This window comes from Pyrus communis, chromosome 17, assembly GCF_041283825.1.
Source record: "Pyrus communis isolate YQ-2024b chromosome 17, ASM4128382v1, whole genome shotgun sequence".
Taxonomy (NCBI): Eukaryota; Viridiplantae; Streptophyta; class Magnoliopsida; order Rosales; family Rosaceae; genus Pyrus; species Pyrus communis.
In genome coordinates this window covers 20612785-20632028 of record NC_142581.1, presented here as the reverse complement: position 1 = coordinate 20632028, position 19244 = coordinate 20612785, and the positions used below count along the sequence as shown (strand labels likewise).

Genomic DNA, 19244 nt, shown 5'->3' with positions numbered 1-19244 from the left:
TCACGTCGTGATGCAAGAGCAACACTCATCTTTACCACTGTGGTAGATGCAACCCTCAAAACCTATGAGGAATTCAGCCACATACCTTATCCCATAATCTTATACTCACAACTCGATCTTTGTAGGACACTCATTTATGGAGGCATAAATGCTTAAAGGCGCTAGCCAAGGAGGCTATAACTGTATGAAACAAAACAAAGTGTATGCTCAAAACAACTCGATCACTGGTCCATATTTCTTGACTATGAAGAAAGTTGAGGTTCTACCATAAAATCAATTGGTAATATGGGGAGTAGCCCAACTTCTTATAAGTCCATGCAAGGTTTATCCTCCCATCAATGTGGGATTCATTCTCAACACCCTCCCTCACGTGTGGCAAATTTTCAAGCCTAACACATGGACAACACAACGGGATGATATGGAGCTCGTGTGACCGTTTAGCTTCACACATGGAACAACCTATTCTGATACCATAAAAAAATATGGACCAGTGAGGTTTTAGAATGTTGCGGCAAGAAAGGTTCTATGCCGGAATTCTTGACTGATCTATCAGTTATGGTATTCACTTATATATAATTATAAGAGTGGACCAACACCGTCCCATTTACAGAAAGTATATCAACACAATCAAACTAATTGAATGATTATAGGGAAAGTAAATCAGCAATTACAAGGGAAGGAAATCAACCAGATTCTAGTGAGGGTGGACTTTTTTGTGTTTGCCTAATTTGTGGAGATGACTGAGATGTTGGCTTCGTCAGAGGCATATATGTTTCTCATCAGTCTTGCCTTTCTTGTAGCGTACAGGAGTACCATAAAGAATGATAAAACTTATTCTACAAGATTGTATTTCACTCAATCAATTTTACAATTACACATAAGAGAATATATATAGCCTTTGGCTCTTTACAAATATACCCTTGACTACCTTAACTAAACTTGTAACCATTCTAACTAACTATAGTTAATAACAAACTAACCACATTTAGCTTTTACTAAACTATTTAACATCAACGGAAATGGAAGACTTGTTATCTTCCTTAATACACCCCCTCAAGCGAGAGGAGGAATCAGAGTTGATTCCAATGGGAAGCTTGGAACACAAGTATCGGAACTGATTTTTAGACAAAGATTTTGTATGAAGATTAGCCAATTGATCTGCACTACAAACAAATTGGACTTTGAGAAGATTAGCTAGAACCAGTTCACGAATGTAATGATAATCAATCTCAACATGCTTCGAAGAGATGGCTGAAATGTTATCACACCACAGTGTAGGCAGTTTAGGAAGAGGACAGTGAAAGTCACGATGGATTTTACAAACCCAAGTGAGTTCTGCAGCCGTATGAGCCAGAGACCTATATTCGGCTTCTGTAGAAGAACGGGCAACAGTACTTTGTTTCTTGGCACTCCGGCTGATGAGGTTGGGACCAAGAAAGACACAATAGCCACTGGTTGATTGCCTATCAAACTTGCTTCCAGCCTAATCAGCATCGGAGTATGCTGAGAGAGCAACATGACCCTTTGTAAACCATAATCCCTGGGAAACAGAACCTTTTAGAAATCTAAGAACTCATTTGGCAGCTTGAAAATGTTGTTCACGCGGAGCATGCATGAACTGGCAGAGCTGATTGACAGTAAAAGCAAGGTCCGGGCGAGTCCACATGAGATATTGAAGGCCTCCAACAATTGAGCGATACTCAGTGGGATTGGGTAGAAGAGAACCAGTATGATCCAGTTTGTGGGAGCCAAGAGGTGTAAAACAAGGTTTGGAACCCTGCATATTTGTCCATTGAAGAAGATCAAGCAAATATTTAGTTTGATGAAGAAAGATCCCTTTAGAAGATCGCTGGACTTCCAGCCCCAAGAAATAGTGTACAGGACCAAGATCCTTTACTGAGCTGTTGAATGAATTGATGACAGAGATGAGAATTAGGGCCAGTAACGAGAATCTCATCCACATAAACGATAACTATAACCAACTGAGGACCATTAAGTACAAACAAAGATGCATCAGATGAAGATTGATGGAAGCTAAGGTCCTGCAGAGCTTGAAATAGTTTTTCAAACCAAGCTCTAGGGGCTTGCTTAAGACCATACAACGATTTTTGAAGTTTGCACACATGACTGGGAAAGAGATGATCAATAAAACCCGGGGGTTGAAGCATGTAGACATCCTCTTTTAAATCCCCATGAAGAAATGCATTGTTGATGTCTAACTGGTTTAAAAATCAATTATGATGAACAACAAGACTAAGAAGTATTCGAATGGTAACCGGTTTAGCAACCAGACTGAAAGTGTCTTGGAAATCAATGCCCTCTTGTTGATGAAAGCCCTTAGCAACAAGCCGGGCCTTGTAACGATCTACAGTACCATTAGGCTTCTTCTTGACACGAAACACCCATTTGCAGCCAACAATGTTTTGAGAAAAATGAGAAGGAACTAAGGACCGAGTTCCTGTAGACAGTAAGGCATTGTATTCATCCTGCATCGCAGCTCGCCAGTGAGCAAACTTAGATGTTTGTAAATAAGTGCTGGGAACAGAATCCAATGCAATGGATAAAGGATGCTTAGTTGCCTTAGGTTTATAGATGCCTGCTTTGGATCGGGTAACCATAGGATGAGTATTAACCATAGAGGTAGAAATAGGGTGAGAAGCATCTGGAGTTGGAGTAACATCTGGAGTTGGAGAAGTATTGGGAGTTGGAGAAGAAGCAGGATGAGTATACTTGCTAAAATAGAGATCCATGGAAGGAGAAGTAACTGGAGAAACACTGCCAGAGCTAGAAGTATGAAGGGGCAGAGACTGAAAAGGATAGAGTTCTTCATTAAAAATCACATGTCTGGAGATATAGACTCGGTTGCTAATCGGATCAAAGCACCGATAACCTTTATGCTGAAGACTATAGCCCAAAAACACACAACTCTTGCTTTTAGCATCTAATTTATTGTGAATATAAGGTTTAAGCCATGGAAAGCATTGGCAACCAAAAACTTTGAGTTTGGAATAATCCGGGTGTTGATGAAATAAAATTTCCCAAGGAGATTGTGAGACACCAGAAATGGGAAGACGATTAATGAGATATAGGGCAGTAGAGAAAGCCTCGACCCAAAACACATGAGGGACATGAGAAGCAACAAGTAAGGTCCTAGCTGTCTCAACAAGATGGCGGTGTTTTCTCTCAGCACAACCGTTTTGTTCAGGCATGTGTGGACAACTGAATTGATGAAAAATACCATGTGCACTAAGAAAAGATGCAAATGAATGACCAGTAAATTCACCCCCTGAATCTGAACGCAACACTTTGATTTTATTACCAAGCAAATTTTCTACATAGTTCTTGAATGCAACAAACGTAGAAAGTACATCCGACTTTGCTTTCAAAGGGAAAAACCAACTGTATTTACTAAAATCATCAACAAGAAGTAAGTAATATCGGAAACCACTGCTAGATGTAACAGAAGCAGGTCTTCACAAATCACAGTGTAAAAGTTGAAGACTGTGAGTAGTTGCTGAAGAGGACAGACCAAAAGGAAGCTTGTGGTTATTTGCCAATGCACAATCTGAACAGAAAAAATCAACTGTAGACTTGCCTTGCACTGCCAGAGTATTTGTAGATATTACCTGACGAAAAATGGCAGAAGATGGATGGCCTAAGCGCCTATGCCATATCTTTATTGGAGCTTTAATATTGACAAAAGCTGATGCAACAAGTGAAGGAGAAGCTTTACCAGAGACGAAACTAGAAGATGTAGTAGACTGCAAAGGATAGAAACCATCTTTAACTGAACCCCGCAAAAGCGTCTTCCCCGTGGAACGATCCTTAACAACAGATCCATCAGAATCAAGAGTCAATGAACAATAATTGTCCCGGAGAAATTGAAAGGCAGACAACAAATTGTGTTGTATGTGAGGAACATGCAGAACATTTGACATTGTAAACGAAGAAGTAGGGGTTCGTAATGTAGATGAACCAACATGAGAAATGGACAGACCTTTACCATCACCTATGTAAACCTTGTCTTCACCAGTGTAGGGAGTAGGAGAGTTGATGTGTGATATGTCATTAGTAATGTGCGAAGTAGCTCCTGAGTCAATTAACCAAGTAGGAGAGGGCTTGGCGTTGGAACGAGCACACATTGCTTAGAGCTTGGTAGGAGGGATTCGACCACATATCTCAGGATTCATACGGTCAAAGCAGTCAAGCGCTTCATGACTTGAATTACGACAGATCTGACAAGGAGCCCTAGGACCAGAAGAAGAACCACGAGATTGAGCAAATGAATTAGAATGATTGAAACCACAAGTGAAAGAATTACCACGATGAGAGCCTCGATTGCCACGATAGGTGCCACGATTGATTTTCCCACAATTCGAATTGTAACGAAAAGAGTGCTGAAGTGGTTGATTCTGAGCAACATACGCCTGAGGTGGGGTGGAAAGAAGTGGGGGTTGAGCTTGAATTGACAATGCATGAAATGGTTCAAACATACTGGAAGAGACACCTTTCTTGCGACGATTCAAAGATAGCTCTTTAGTAAGGAGCAAGCCATGCAATTCATCCAAAGATGTAGAAATTAACTGAAGCATGATTGAGTCGGTGAATGATTCAAACTCATCAGGAAGACCAGCCAGAGTAGCAGCAATGAGATTGCGATCAGAAATTGAGGCTCCAACAGCAGTGAGAGAATCGGAGATCTCTTTGAGCTCTTGCAAACAATCAAACATGGATCGAGAACCTTTCTGAACACTTTGAAGTCGAGAGCGAAGTTGATGAACATGTGCATTAGAAACACCCCCAAATCTTTGTTCGAGCTTAAGCCATAGATCACGGGAAGACGAAACGCTAACTGTGAAAGGAATCACCTCTTCAGACAACGTGGAATTAAACCAGATCAGGAGATTTTGATCCTTCTCATACCAAACTTCGAAAGCCGGATTAAGAGTGTGATCAGGCAGAAGAGGAGCGGGACAGGGTTCCGTGCCATCGACGATACCAAGAAGACGATAACGCCGAAGAATCGGAGCAAACAGAGCACACCATGGTAGATAATTGGTCCTCTTGAGCTTGATTGGCACCATGCTGCTTATTTTGGATTGTGAAAGAGGAATATGAAGAGGAATTAGGGTTAGAATAGGGATTGATAACAGGCACCGACTCAGACGAAGTCGCCATGAGAGAGCAAGAAAACAGATCAAGATCAACAAGCGCAGAACAAAATCGCCACATAGAACAATCAAATCGAGGTACATATCAGAAAATCGAAGCGGAAGAGAAGAGGATCGAGAAGAGCTGTGAGGCGACTGGCGATGAAACCATAAAGAATGATAAAACTTCTTCTACAAGATTGTATTTCACTCAATCAATTTTACAATTACATAGAAGAGAATATATATAGCCTTTGACTCTTTACAAATATACCCTTGACTACCTTAACTAAACTTGTAACCATTCTAACTAACTATAGTTAATAACAAAATAACCACATTTAGCTTTTACTAAACTATTTAACATCAACGGAAATGGAAGACTTGTTATCTTCCTTAATATACCACACAAACAGGACATTATTTCATGCCCGAGGCCCACCTCAGCTTAACATATTGAATACCAACCTTTTGAACCATAAAATAATTCCTGTACAGTACAGAAGGCCGTGGTTTAGAGAGCACAGCAGTCTCCATGTTCAGATTGACGAGGAACCAGCCCTAAGGAAGAGGATAACACGATCAACTATAGTCTATAGCACGTATGAGATATTAGCTGGTCATGTTTGGAAATGTGGATCCAACTCAGGTGAACTTCCCGATGATCGAAAGAACAAACTACATGTTGTTGATGGACGGTCCCGACTGCAACCCCCACTCCCACTTTGTTTCTTTGGTAATGTTATTGTCACAGCTACGCTAATTTCGTGGGGGGATCTCCAATGAAAACAACACGATACGCTTCAAGTTATATTCACAATGCTCTATCGCAGATGAACGACAATTATTTTAGACCAGCAAATTGACTTCCTTGAGCTTCAGCCTGATCTTTCAGCTCTTGTTCGTGGGGCTGGTTCTCTTACGTCTCCTACTATTGGAATAACTAGTTGGGTTGGGGTTCCAACTTATGATTTTTTGGATGGGGTCGACCTATTTTTGTGGGACCTTGTGGAATTCCATCTGAGGGGAAGGCTTTCGTATTCGGGAAGTGCGAATAATGATGGGAGTTTATCAGTGGCAATATGTCTGCAATCCGAGCATATGAAATCATTTTCAAAGTTGTTTTATGACATATATTAGTATTCGGTCCCGCTACTAACGTTCTTTAACTAATTAAATTTCAGGTTTAATAATATATGTAGCTTGTTTTGAGTGAAATGTTATATTACAGGAGTATTATTGACAAATTTTAGGGTGTGAGAGAGTGGGCCGCTTTTTATTGGAATTGTTTGTTCTCAAATACATTCATGAAAACTGGATTAGCAAAAGGCCGTAACGTGCTATTAAACCTCAAATTACCACTTGTGAGCAGTAATTGTTATTTCCTCACACAGTTGTAGTTCAAGTGTCTGAGATCACTATTAATTCTGGAGTGGGAATTATTTTTTCACTAATGAAGGTTCAATGCAGAGTCACACCTTCATGATGCATAATGCATGCTTGGTCTTTCATCTTTTATAATTCTTGTAATTGGTCTTTCATCTTTGTAACTTTTGTAACCTTTTCTTGTTAATTGGTGTTTATTACCCTGTTCACTAGGGTGATAATAAACCTATAACTAATAACATTTTCTCCATCATCCTTTTATTCATTATCCGGCCAGTAGCAATTTCCTTTAAAACAATTATTCTTCATTCCTCCATCTTTTCCATTTTTTACTTATTGGCCAAAGAAGGGTGTTTGTGTGGTGGAGTTCTAGACTTTATATTATTATTTTTTTTTTTTTTTTGTACAGGTAGGTTTGAGTCACACAACTATTCAGTTGGGTTGTTGTATTTCGGAGGGGACAAGTCAAATGGTATACTGTTGCACCGGTTTGTGGACTTATGTCAAGCCACAGTGAGCTTGAATCTCCTTAAACAGAGCGAGACACTCAAAGCTCAGTTTAATTGTCTACATGCTTCTCAGAAGAATATCGTAATTTCCTCGTAATAATTGTCCCTCACAGTTTTTACACTAAGAAGTCGTTTAGATGTGCTTTTAAAATGACTAAAAGCGTTTTTGGTGAAAATATTTTTGAAAACAATCCTTAGTAAAAATGCTAATAAATATTGGAAAAGCACTTAAAAGTGCTTCTTGGAAGCAAATAACTGGTGTTTTTTGTAGAAAGCACTTAAAGTGCTTTTGGAACCCAAAAACATTTTCTCTAAAAGCACATTTAGTTATTTAAAAAGTACAACCAAACAGCCCTTAAGACCCCACTGGGTGAAAATGGTGGCTTTTTGGGTCCATGGTTATGAATTTCGTTAAACCTCACAGAGGGAGAGAGCAAAGAAAAGATAAATACAATAGAGCAGCCCATACACAGAGAAAGATAACCGTGTCAACTGCCGCCATTGAAATTGAGACACCAGTGAACTGTACGAAACAGGTTACAGGACCATCTCACTCCACAAACTTTCTTCTTCATTTTGCTCCAAGGATTTGAGGCATTTTGGTGCATATTCTCGTGGACTGACCTACCCCATAATCAGATTCTGCCGCAAATGCAATAATTTCCATGCATGCGATGCAATGAATGTTACGTTCATATCCTCCGTTGGCACCAACTCGTTCGCTACTTTCTAATTTTCTTCTTGCGGTTTTTGAATTTTTAATTCTTGAAGAAAATTAAAATTTAATAAAAACCTAATGTTAGATTGAATAATGATTTTAGTCCTTTAATGTATACTTAATTTAAATTCATATTATATTTTAGTTTTAATATTTAATATATATATATATATATATAAAATATTTAATGTCATTACATTAAATTTTAAATTTATTATTATACACATTTTAATTCATTAATTTTACTTAACTTCTTCCAATTAGTATACCTAGACGTCCGTATCATAATATATTTTACTAAATTAGTGTACCGAAATATCCGTAGCTAAATATATTGTAGTACCTAAATACATTATAGTGAATTAGTGGCACATAAGAAAATATGCAAAAATATAAGTGTACCAAAAATTCAATACCTAAATATATGATACTAAACTAGTGTACTGAAATGTTTGTACCTAAACATATTATACTAAACTAGTGTACCGAAATTCTATATATGAACCCTAGCTACAAATTAAAGAAAAGAAAAATTGAAATCGATTGTGTATCATATAGACATCATGAAATCAAATGTGAATTTTTAACCTAATCCTTAATTAACAATCAAATGTGGAAATAAGTATCTAGGTATATATTCCAATTCCAACAAAATTGTGTTATACTTTCTATTTTTTAATTTCCTAATAATTATTACATCAAAATCCAATATGAATTTTCAACGAAATCACATACCACATACATGAATCCATTCAAAATATTAACATAATGTCAATCTAACTTAAGGTATGCCATCATCAAAATACCAATATGCAACGCCAATATCTGATTCTTTTAAAATCTTGTGGCGCGTATTTGATGTTTCAAAAAATGGTATTGATAACACACAATCACATTATCGCGTTCCTATAAAAATCTCTTAAGTTTGAGAAATTACACTAAGACTCTCTGGTTGTGTATAAATACATGTATATCATTCAACAAATATGCAGACAAAGAGCTAGGCTTTGGGAAGAATAGAAAAAGACAAAGTGCTAGCCTTCCAGGTGTTTAATAGAAAGACAAAAATGGAGGGGAAAAGAGTTAGGAATGCAGTGCTGGTTTGTTTAGTGTTGGGATTGTTGATGGGGCACTGCACAGCCGGCTTATTTTTCAAACTTTGCTATGGTGCTTGCTTTACTATTTGCATGGTAAAAAAACCACACAATCCTCTCACATGCGGGTTTAATTGCTTGAAAAAGTGCGCCGCACCTGCTCAGACTTTGGACTTCCAAACAAACCCTCACCACTTTTGCAAGCTTGGCTGTGCTACCTCTTTGTGCACCCATATCAGCACCAAAGATAACCCTAGTAATTACATCTCTCCCTTTCTGGTTAGAGTTTCTTTCTTATGATATATTGGGCTCACTTTTCTGTTCTTTTTTTTCAGATGCAGAACTGGTGGGAAAATGTGTGGATTCTTGCTCGGGGACTTGCAGTACCAATTATAGTCACGCTTCAACGAAAAACCAAGAGTTCACCTGAGTTCAAGTATGCAGCACATTGTTGCAGTTGTACACAAATATTATTAGTAATAAAACTGAGTAGTGGTCTAGCTACTTTGGTCCACTAAATGAGATTAGAATATGCATTTTGATGCTAGCAATCTTGCATAAAATTGAATAAATGTGCTAATTACTGTAGCACACATATTCCTGATTGTATACAGGGATGAAAAGAGAAATGCTAAGAAGATCTCAAAATCACCCTCCTCCCAAAATTTTTCCCATAAAATCAAATGTTCCTCTAGATATTAGATTTGCCTGACGAATATTGATCATTTTCATCGCCCAAGTTAGTTTCCCACGTTTCCTTGCCAAAATGTTTCAGTTCGCGGTGTTTATTGCATTTATTTAACTAACGGACCCTCCACCGGGTAATCACCATAACCTGACACGTGTTAAAAATTAATATGTTTAACCAACGGGATATTTATAGGGTAAACCCTTCTCCCCCCTATATCAGACTGAGAGCCCTCCATTTTTTTTTGGGAATAGAGGGGTTGAAGACACTCCAGATGAACTAATACATAGCATTAATAACAATAGAGCAGCCCATAGGGGCGCCTACAAGATCATGCGTTAGCTGTTGCATAAGCCATTGGTGAAATTGAAAAGAATAAAACCCAAGGTCCAAATTGTAGCTCCATTTGGCTAGCTAATCTGCAACATTGTTCACCTCCCTGAAAATATGCATTAGCTCACAATGCTCATCAAATCCATGCAACTCTTCAAAAGAGTAGCAAAGGGGTGAAAAGTATCTTGCACATACTAGTTCAACAATAATACAGCAGAGGAAGAGTCCATCTCGATGATTAACTTAGATATGCCTTTTTCAATAGCAAGCTAAAGTCCGAAATACAAACCCCAAACTTCAGCTTCTATAATTTGCCATTGCCCTGGGTTAATAGAGAAACCTCCCAAGCAATCACCATTGTGGTGACGAAGAATTCCTCTAGCACTGATGTTGCTTGAAACCATTTTTCTAGAGCCATCCATATTCAACTTGTGACAACCAAAAACAGAAGGCTCCCACTTCAACATAACATGCATCTGAGAAGGTGGTTTATCAATTTTTAGAAGGGAATCCATCCATTCAGATGGGGCTCCAACAATAACCTTTTTAGGATCACTAGGAAATAAGAGATCCACTTAAAAAATCTGGTGGTTCCTTAATTTCCAGATAAGACAAACAAACAATTTCATGCTACCTTGTCAAACAACATTACCTTGGATGTCACGTTAGCCATTAACTAGGCTTTCAAGTCCAAATTAAAAGTATTGCGCAATTGAGAAAGAATCCGTAGAATATCCCAAATGTATTCAACTTTCCCTTAGAATATGTGAGATGGTCTCCATAGGCGAAGAATAAAGGTTGGAAGAGGAATCCACAGTTAAGTTTCTTTTGGTTCTTTACTCATTAATAACTTACCTTGACCAATGAGCCAGAGGAAGAATTTAAGTTTGAAGGGGATTTGAGAGTCCAAATCCCAAACTAATAAAAAACAGGCATTCTTTCACAATCATGTAACACACTATAGACCGTCTTTATGATGAAAGTTCCATTGGAAGTGCATCCCCGTATAAGTTTATCCTCTCCAGCACCAATAATCTCAGTAGGCCAACTGATTATTTTTTTGACCAAGTTTTCTGGAATAGCAGATCTTAGCTTATTGACGTTCCACCAACCATCCCGAAGGAAAACAGAGATTGGAAAGTCTTCCTCAAGAAAGTTATTAGCAACAACAAAATTAATTAAAGGATTATTCAACACCCAATGGTCTTTCCAAAACTTGACACCATTACCTTTCCCAATTCTCCATTTCATTCCTTTGCGCAACAATTCAGCCCATAAAGAATTCCTTTCCAAGTGTAGGAGTAGTCAAACTTCTCATGTAAATTAGTATCCAAGATAGAGTTCCCTTGCAAGTATTTCGCCTCATAGATTTTTGCCCATAAACCTGTATCCTTAGCATGAATTCTCCATCCAATTTTAGCCAACAAGGCTTGATTCATCTATATCGTTCTCTTGAATCCCACACCTCCAATGCACTTGGGCCTGTAGACAAGGTTCCATTGACATAATTGAATTTTCTTTTTCTGCTGAGAGTCCCCTAATAAAAGTTTCTGTTCAACTTATCCAATTGCTAGCGAACATTAACTGGGAGCTTAGTGGTTTGCATAGCATACACTGGTATTGCAAAGGTGATTGCTTGGATTAAGGTGGCTCTTCCAGCCATTAAAAGGACATTACTCTTCCAATAATAAATTCTACTCTGAACTTTATCAATCATACACTTGTAAGTTGATTTAGAGACTCTACATTGGATCAATGGCATCCCCAAATAATTTCCAAGATTATCAGATGAAGAAGATCCCCAAATAGCATTGATTTTTCTAACCTCATTTGCACAAGTATTAGGAGAACGATACAACATAGATTTCTCAAAGTTGACTACTTGGCCAGATGCTGAGCATAATTTGTCAATACATCTCTTCATCACCCTAGCTTGTTTTGGTGTTGCATCTGCAAATATCATAAGATCATCTACGTAAAAAAAAAGGTGAGAGATGTAGGGACCAAATTGAGAAGTTATAACAGGTTTCCACTGACCAGATTTGACTTCATTAGTAATAATGTGAGATAGCTTCTCAATACAAAGTACAAAAATATAAGGGGACAAAGGATCCCCTTGCCTAATACCATTACTAAAGGTAAAATTCTCAGTTAATTCACCATTAACATAAACCTGGTATTTAACAGAGGATATGCAGTCCATAATAAGATGAATCAAACTTTTAGGCAAGCCAATCTCATGGAGCACACCATTGATAAAGCTCCAGTTTAAGCGATCATAAGCTTTTAGACAAATCAATTTTCCAAGCCAAAAAACCTATCTTACCCTTTCGCTTTCTAAACTTATAAAGAATATCTTATGCAATGAGAATATTATCCGTTATATGTCTGCCAGGCACAAAATTAGCTTGATTTGGGCTTATCAATTCAAGAAGAAGTGGCATGAGCCTAGCTACAATAATCTTAGTTATGACCTTATAAAAAGTGCAACATAGACTGATTGGTCTAAAATTCAGCATTCTTTAAGGGTTCTCAATTTTAGGCACAAGAGCAATGATCGAACTGTTCAAACCATAAGGCAATCTCTGAGTTTGAAATGCTGTTTTGACCATATCAACAATATCACTTGCACATCTGCCCCATTGAGCTTGATAAAAGCAAGCAAGAAACCCATCTATACCCGGTGCTTTAGCACCTCCAATACTGAAAAGACTATCCTTAACTTTAGTATTAGGGTACTCTCAAGCACCGGGAAACAGAGTAGATGGATACTCTCACATGGGAAACAGAGACTCTCATAAGGGAGAGGGAGACATTGACGGGATTCAAAAGATTGTATATTTGATCTTTTTACCCCTGAAAAGATGGAGGGGAAGGAGTAAATTGAAAAGAGAATGAGGTAGTATGGGGATGGGCTTCGGAGAGAGAGTCTCCACACACAAAAGGAAATATTTTAATAAGATGAAGTGGTTGAAAAGATGGAGAAGTGGATGATTTGACTGGGATCTAGGGAAGAGATTTGTGGGAGGGGGGAGACCCGAACACTGTAAGGAAAGCAGGAGCTAAGAAGAATATGGGGATATAAGGGTTAACGGGGAAAACAAGAAACCTGGTTTGATAGAGAGATCAAATCTAGGAGAAATGAGGAGAAGAGAAGATGGCTTATCGAAAAAAATGAGCAGCATAAAGAAGCTCACAGAAAGGTGGATTTCTCACAGAGAGTGGATTGCCCTTTAGTTCTTCAATGCATTGGAAAATGAAGGGCTTCACTCTCACTCTCTCCAAAATTCCTCCTTCTCTTCACAAATCTCTCCATCTCTTCCCAAATCTCTCCATCTCACCGTCCCACAAAGGTATATGATATTTATTTTCAATAACTTTGGAGTTGTTAAATTTAGAATTAAATTGTTTGTTCTTCATTGCTATGTTTTCTGATAATTTTGTTTCACCACTTGAGAGATTTTGATGGTATGGGTGTGCTAGGTATGAGTGAGATGGTTGGAACAAAGGGGTTTTGCTATGTCGGGATTGGTGGGTAAGAGGGACCGGTTTTGGGAGAGGAACATATTTGGGGATGGGGAATGCTGGGGAAGGGTACGAGTTTCGGGTAGGAGACCCCCGCGGGGGGGGGGGGGGGGGGGGGGGGTGGGGGGGTGGAGCGAGGGGTACGGTTGGGGAAGGGAGACGATAGGTGGGGAAAGGGATTGGGAAGGGGAGTGTATAGACGATAAATTCTTGTTATAAATATATGATATATATTTAGAAAAGTTGCCTATTTTTTATTTTTGAAAATAGATGCCTAGGTGCAACACTCCTTATCCTAGACGAGTAAGGGTTGAATATGACGAACGACATGGGCATTTGTCATTCCCTAAGTTCAACGATTGTTGAATCACACGATAAGTGCACTCATACGTACTAAGTGCCGTACAACTACCTACATATGAAAGTACGTCTCCTGCAGTGCAAAGCACGACCTAATGGAAGACCTCTCGGTAATTGTTTTATTTTTTAATTTAATATTTTTATTAATTTTAATTATTACATGTAGTTTCTAATTTTTTTTTTAATAAACTAACATTTTGTTTTTTGTCTATTTTAGACCGAGTTTATTATTGACTTTGATGAAATGATTATGTTTTACTACGTTGGTCGGTTGTCGATGATAAATTTCAAAGAGTACATGGTTGTTCAAGCTATGCACCTGCTATTTTGATTACGAAAAGTTATGAAGAAACTCTGAACCATCCGCCGATGAATTTCAAAATAGAAGGGACCAGTGGGAGTGGGTATGTGGCCATTTTCATAATTTAAAAATGTTGTTTTTTTTTCTTTACTTTCATTAATATTCTACGGACTGTTAATTGAATATATGTTTTTAATATTTTAATATTAATATAATAATGTTTTTTTTTCTCAATTAATATAATAATGTTTGAGTAAATTAAATTTTAAAAAATTAAACAAATTAATTATTGTTTGCCCAACGAACAATTCCGTTGGCTACAAATTTACTAAACTGACGAAAACGGAGGCAACGTGTCATTTGTTAATTAATTTATTTATTTATACTAATCCGATGACAGTAGCCGTCAGGAATATTAAGCTCAACCAACGAACTTTTCGTTGGCTAATATTTACATAATTTGTTGAAATTTAAGATTAGTTTTACTCGATGACCGACGTTTCGCCAACTGAACATTCTTCGGGATAAGATATTTACAACGGATTTGGTATCCGTCCGGACTTTCGTTGCAATTGTTGTCGGGTGAGAGTCTTTCAACCGACAAAATTTGGTATCAGTCGGGATAAGATATTTACAACGGATTTGACGCGACAAATTTTACCCGACAGCTCTTTGTTGCTTGAAAGCTTTCGCGACCAGTATTCTTTTTAGCAGCCGAATATTGTTCGTCTCCTTGGTTATTTTTTCCAGTAGTGCTATCATGGTTTTGGTTAGGTCCACCGGGCAGTCTCCTCCAAGGTTTGTAATATTTTTTTTGTTTCTGTTCAACTTTACTCATTTGTTTGTAATATTTTTTAGTTTCTGTCCAACTTGGCTCATTTGTTTAACCTTGAGCACAAGAATTCCTGAGTTAGTCCGTTGTTAAACAACAGTGTCCTCCTCCTCAACATCTTGATCTTCTTTTTTTTGTCAAAAGATAGAATTTTATTGAATTAAATTCGAATCGTTACATGAGCATCTTCTGCTAGAATATTAAAAAGAAATGCAAGACATAACTCATCCTAACCAAATCTCCCCCCATGCTTAACAACGTACGCCGCAATCAAATGAGCTGCACAATTACAATGACGAGGGGTAAATCAAATGAGTTGCACGATTACAACAGCCTTATCTTGATTATGTTGCAATCTTAATCCAATTGTTACCAGATTGTATTGGGAGGTTTATAATCGCATTAGGACTCTGTACATCAATTACTTGTAACTATATATGTTATTATTCAAGGAATGGAATACAACAGAAATTCAGCAAACCTTGTCATGTGTTCTCTCGTTCTACTTTCCTGTTACGCAGTGCATCTTGCACTGTAATTCTACATCCGTGTCTCCATGTCCAACCTAAATAGATATTGTTATACACATTATCTGATGATCATTAGCACCATTATAGATAGACCTTGTTAGTTACAACCACTATATAAGGAAGATGTTTTTTTGTATACAAACGATATTCTACACGAATCTACAACAAAGTGAGGTGTGGAATTTGAATCCGGACGCACTAGATTGAAGAGGACCTTAACCACCTTTGCAATCCACCTCTTGTAATAAGTAAGATGTTTTAAAACTAAATTTTTATGGAAGAAATCCATCCTTATTATATGGAAATTTAATTTGGTTCAATTTGACAAAAATAAAAAAGAAAAATACTTGAACGAATCCATCTGTCAAATCTTCTCCATTCAGCTAAAAATTATGTCTAAATACTTGGCATATTACTTTATAATTAAGTGAATACTATATATATAATTCAAATTTCATAAATGCTAATGAACGATTTATATATGTATCCATACTACCATATGTTCTATACACACCAACCTATATAAAGCTTTTAACAGGCATATGAGGTTTGCCATTCAGCATTGAGTGATATAATTTTATAGCTAACTAGTGATTAGTTATTAGCAAAAGAGGATGGAGGGCAAAAGAGTTAGGTCCGCTGTGGTATTTCTTTTCATGTTGGGATTTTTCATAGGCCAAAGCCAAGCAAATTTTAAAGATTGTTATAAGAGCTGCTTTATTGTATGTGTTGCCAGACCACCACACAATCCTTTCAAATGTGCAACAAGATGCCTGAAATCGTGCTTCCTAACAACTTTGGACGCCCAATCAAACCCCCAACACTACTTCTGCAACCTTGGTTGTGCTACATCCTTGTGCTCCAATATCAGCACAATAGAAAACCCTAGTAATTATTTCTCTCTCTCTCTCTCTCAACATGGATCGATATCGATGATTGTTCATTACTTATACTCCTCTTTGTTTTTTTCTTTTTTTCTTTTTTTTTTTTATTATTTTTTATTTTTTTATTTTTTTGGTTCTTTTTCAGATGGAGAAAAAGTAGACGCTTGCGTTAATTCTTGTGATGGAGCTTGCCTCAGTTCGTACGCGCCAACAAAGAACTAAGAACAGTTTGGTTTGATTAGTATTTTCTCTGGTATTAGTGAAAAATAAATCTCGTTGTACTTCAAAATAAGATCAGTTTCCGGCCTGGAAGTCACAATCTGAATAACCTTGTATTTGAAGAAGTAATTAAATATTGAATATAGGTGTAGTAAAGCCGCTACTTTTTTTTTTTTTTTTTTTTTTGGGTAAGAAAAGATAATTTCATTAATTTGATAGAAGGTTACAGGCCAACACAAAGGAAGACAAAATAACACAAATATATTGGGGGACACAGATACATAAAAGCCCAGCCCAATTAAATAAAACTAAAACGGAAATCCAAATCCCTAATTTTTTTGCCGCAGAAATCAGCGTCCGTCACCCTCACTGCCACGAAAGTCTTGTCAATAACTACTAAAGCAACAACACTAGAGAAAACAACCGAGTGCTGAAAACGAACCAAACATCGCAGCACAAAAGTACCAAACCTGCAAGAAGAAGCACACCACATCCAGATTTCTTCACCAAAGTTGCAAAACCAAAAGATAGCCACCAAATCCAAATCTCATTCACTAATCCCTGCGAATATATACAAACACAATAACACATGGATAGAAGGTGAGGCTAAGGGGGAATGTAAAATATCCTTACTTTGGCCGAAGCAGCAGTACACTTGGCCTCAAGGGAAATCCAGCAAGCCTTTTTTTTTTTTGGGGGGGGGTGTGGGGGGCGCGGGCAATGAGGGAGGGAAATAAATCTGGCAACCATATTCAGCTTGGAGTCTGAAGATCAGAGCAAAGTATAGGTGGGGATTGTTTATGGGGAAGGGATGAAGAAGGGAAAAGTGAGGGGAGATGGAGTTTTGGGTTTGGAAAAGAACGGCCAGAAGAAGGGAGGGGTGGAGAAAAGGGACATGAAGCCCAAAAGTGAGATAAACTCACGGAAAAATTTGAGACAAAGCTCAAGGAAGCTAACAAAAATCTCGGGGGAAAATTGAAAAAGAGAGAAGAGGATTAGGAGAAAGAGGGAAAGAGGAGAACAAGGAACTTGGACCATAGTCACCGGCACCCAAGCCAAAGGTTAAGGCTGGTGACAAAGGAGATTGCAAGATAGGAAACCAAAGAGAGAGAGTCTCACGCGCAACGCGTTTTATTAGGCCTTGTGAATCCGATGAATGGGCGGTGACATATTTTATTTTATTTTATACTAGCAACTTTCTCTCTCACCTTCTTCTTTGGACCATTTTCCCTTTATTAGATATTTAGTAAATGAACTCCGCATGTGTAAGTTTCTTACATTGCCGGTTCCAGACTCGGATAATGGAATAGGTAGTCGATAGTCAGCACTACGTTCTTACGTCGAATCCCTGTGATAACAAAGCCTAAACAAATTGCGATAAAACTAGGCCATCACTCGTAAGTGACGCACTGTGTGGCCCGGGCACGGTGATAAATGAGTAAGGGTCACTATATCTCCATCAGCATCCAGATGCAATGTTAAATGAGCAAGGGGCCATGCAAACTTCTTTTTGAACAACTCCACTCATAAGTTGTTTGGAAGCATCTGCTCACATCAACTTTACCCTTGACACACAAAAAAAAGTACTTTAACCTTACTAAATAGGGGATGTCAAATAAGCAGGACATGAGGGTAAGGTTCAAGAGAGTAGAATGCGTTTAGAAACGAGGAAGTAGGAATCTTAACGAGAAAACCTATGGAAGTAGTGGAAGTTATGGTGAGGAGAAGCATAAGTATTATCTGCCTCCAACAAACTAAGTGGGTTGGTCGTAAGACAAAGGATCTAAAAAACTCAGGTTTTAAACTTTGGTATTCGAGCACAAACAGAACGAGAAATGGTGTTAGCATCATTATGGACAAGGCCCCAACACAAGATGTTCTAGATCTTAAGAGGCTCGGAGATAGAATTATAGCAATCAAGATTGTGATAAGACAAGAACTCATCAATGTGATTAGTGTGTGCACCTCAAGTTGGGTTGGATATGAGTATGAAGGATAAATTTGGGAAGATCATGTAGAATTGGTTCAAGAAATCTCTTAGACGGAGAATTTATTCATAGGAAGAGATTTAAATGGACATGTGCCAAGAGACAGGCAACTATGGAGGTTTCCATGGTGGCCATGGTTTTGGGGAGATAAACGAGGATGGGGAAGCCATTTTGGATTTTGAAATGGCATTCGTCTCTTTTTAGCCAACACCTTCTTTAAGAAGAGAGAAGAGCATGTGATCACCTACAAGAGTGGGTCATTAAAAACACAAATAAATTTCTTTTTAATTAGGCAGAGGAAATGTATAACTTGGTAAGGATTGCAAAGTTATACCGGGAGAGAGCCTAGCTAACTAACATCACTCTTTAAATTAGCTTTCTCCCACTACACCTTAACCATAAAACCTCAAAACTTACAGAAAAAATACGAAAGCAACTCCAAAAAAATAAGCCCCAAACGGGCAATAAATGTTAATAAAGGCAAAACCGATTCTAAAATGGGAAATAGGGTATCAGCTTTCATCTTCTCCGCCGTGAAGCCGTCGTCTGTGCAGTTGATTTCGACCAGCCAGACATTGCTTACACACATTAATTATATTTCTTCTCCGTCCCTCGTCTTATATGTCTACCCTATGAACGTTCTTGATCGTTAGTAATAGTCTAATTAATCTTCGAAAATATAATAGAAGGGCACCATTTCATGATTCTCACAAAACAAAATAAACTA

At 37.9% G+C, this 19244-nt stretch overlaps 1 protein-coding gene and 1 pseudogene across 1 annotated transcript; one reads left to right on the top strand and one right to left on the bottom strand.

Annotated features, from left to right (window-relative positions):
• Positions 1 to 1573: 1573 nt before the first annotated feature.
• LOC148689592 (uncharacterized) lies at positions 1574 to 4142 on the bottom strand. Its single transcript, XM_088688509.1, has 3 exons — positions 3627 to 4142; positions 2277 to 2807; positions 1574 to 1777 (listed from the first exon to the last, which is right to left on the bottom strand). Exons 1-3 carry the CDS (start codon positions 4140 to 4142, stop codon positions 1574 to 1576), a joined length of 1251 nt encoding a protein of 416 aa, XP_088544635.1.
• Positions 4143 to 5525: 1383 nt separating this feature from the next.
• On the top strand, positions 5526 to 6290 carry LOC137708967 (shikimate O-hydroxycinnamoyltransferase pseudogene; annotated as a pseudogene).
• Positions 6291 to 19244: the final 12954 nt, after the last annotated feature.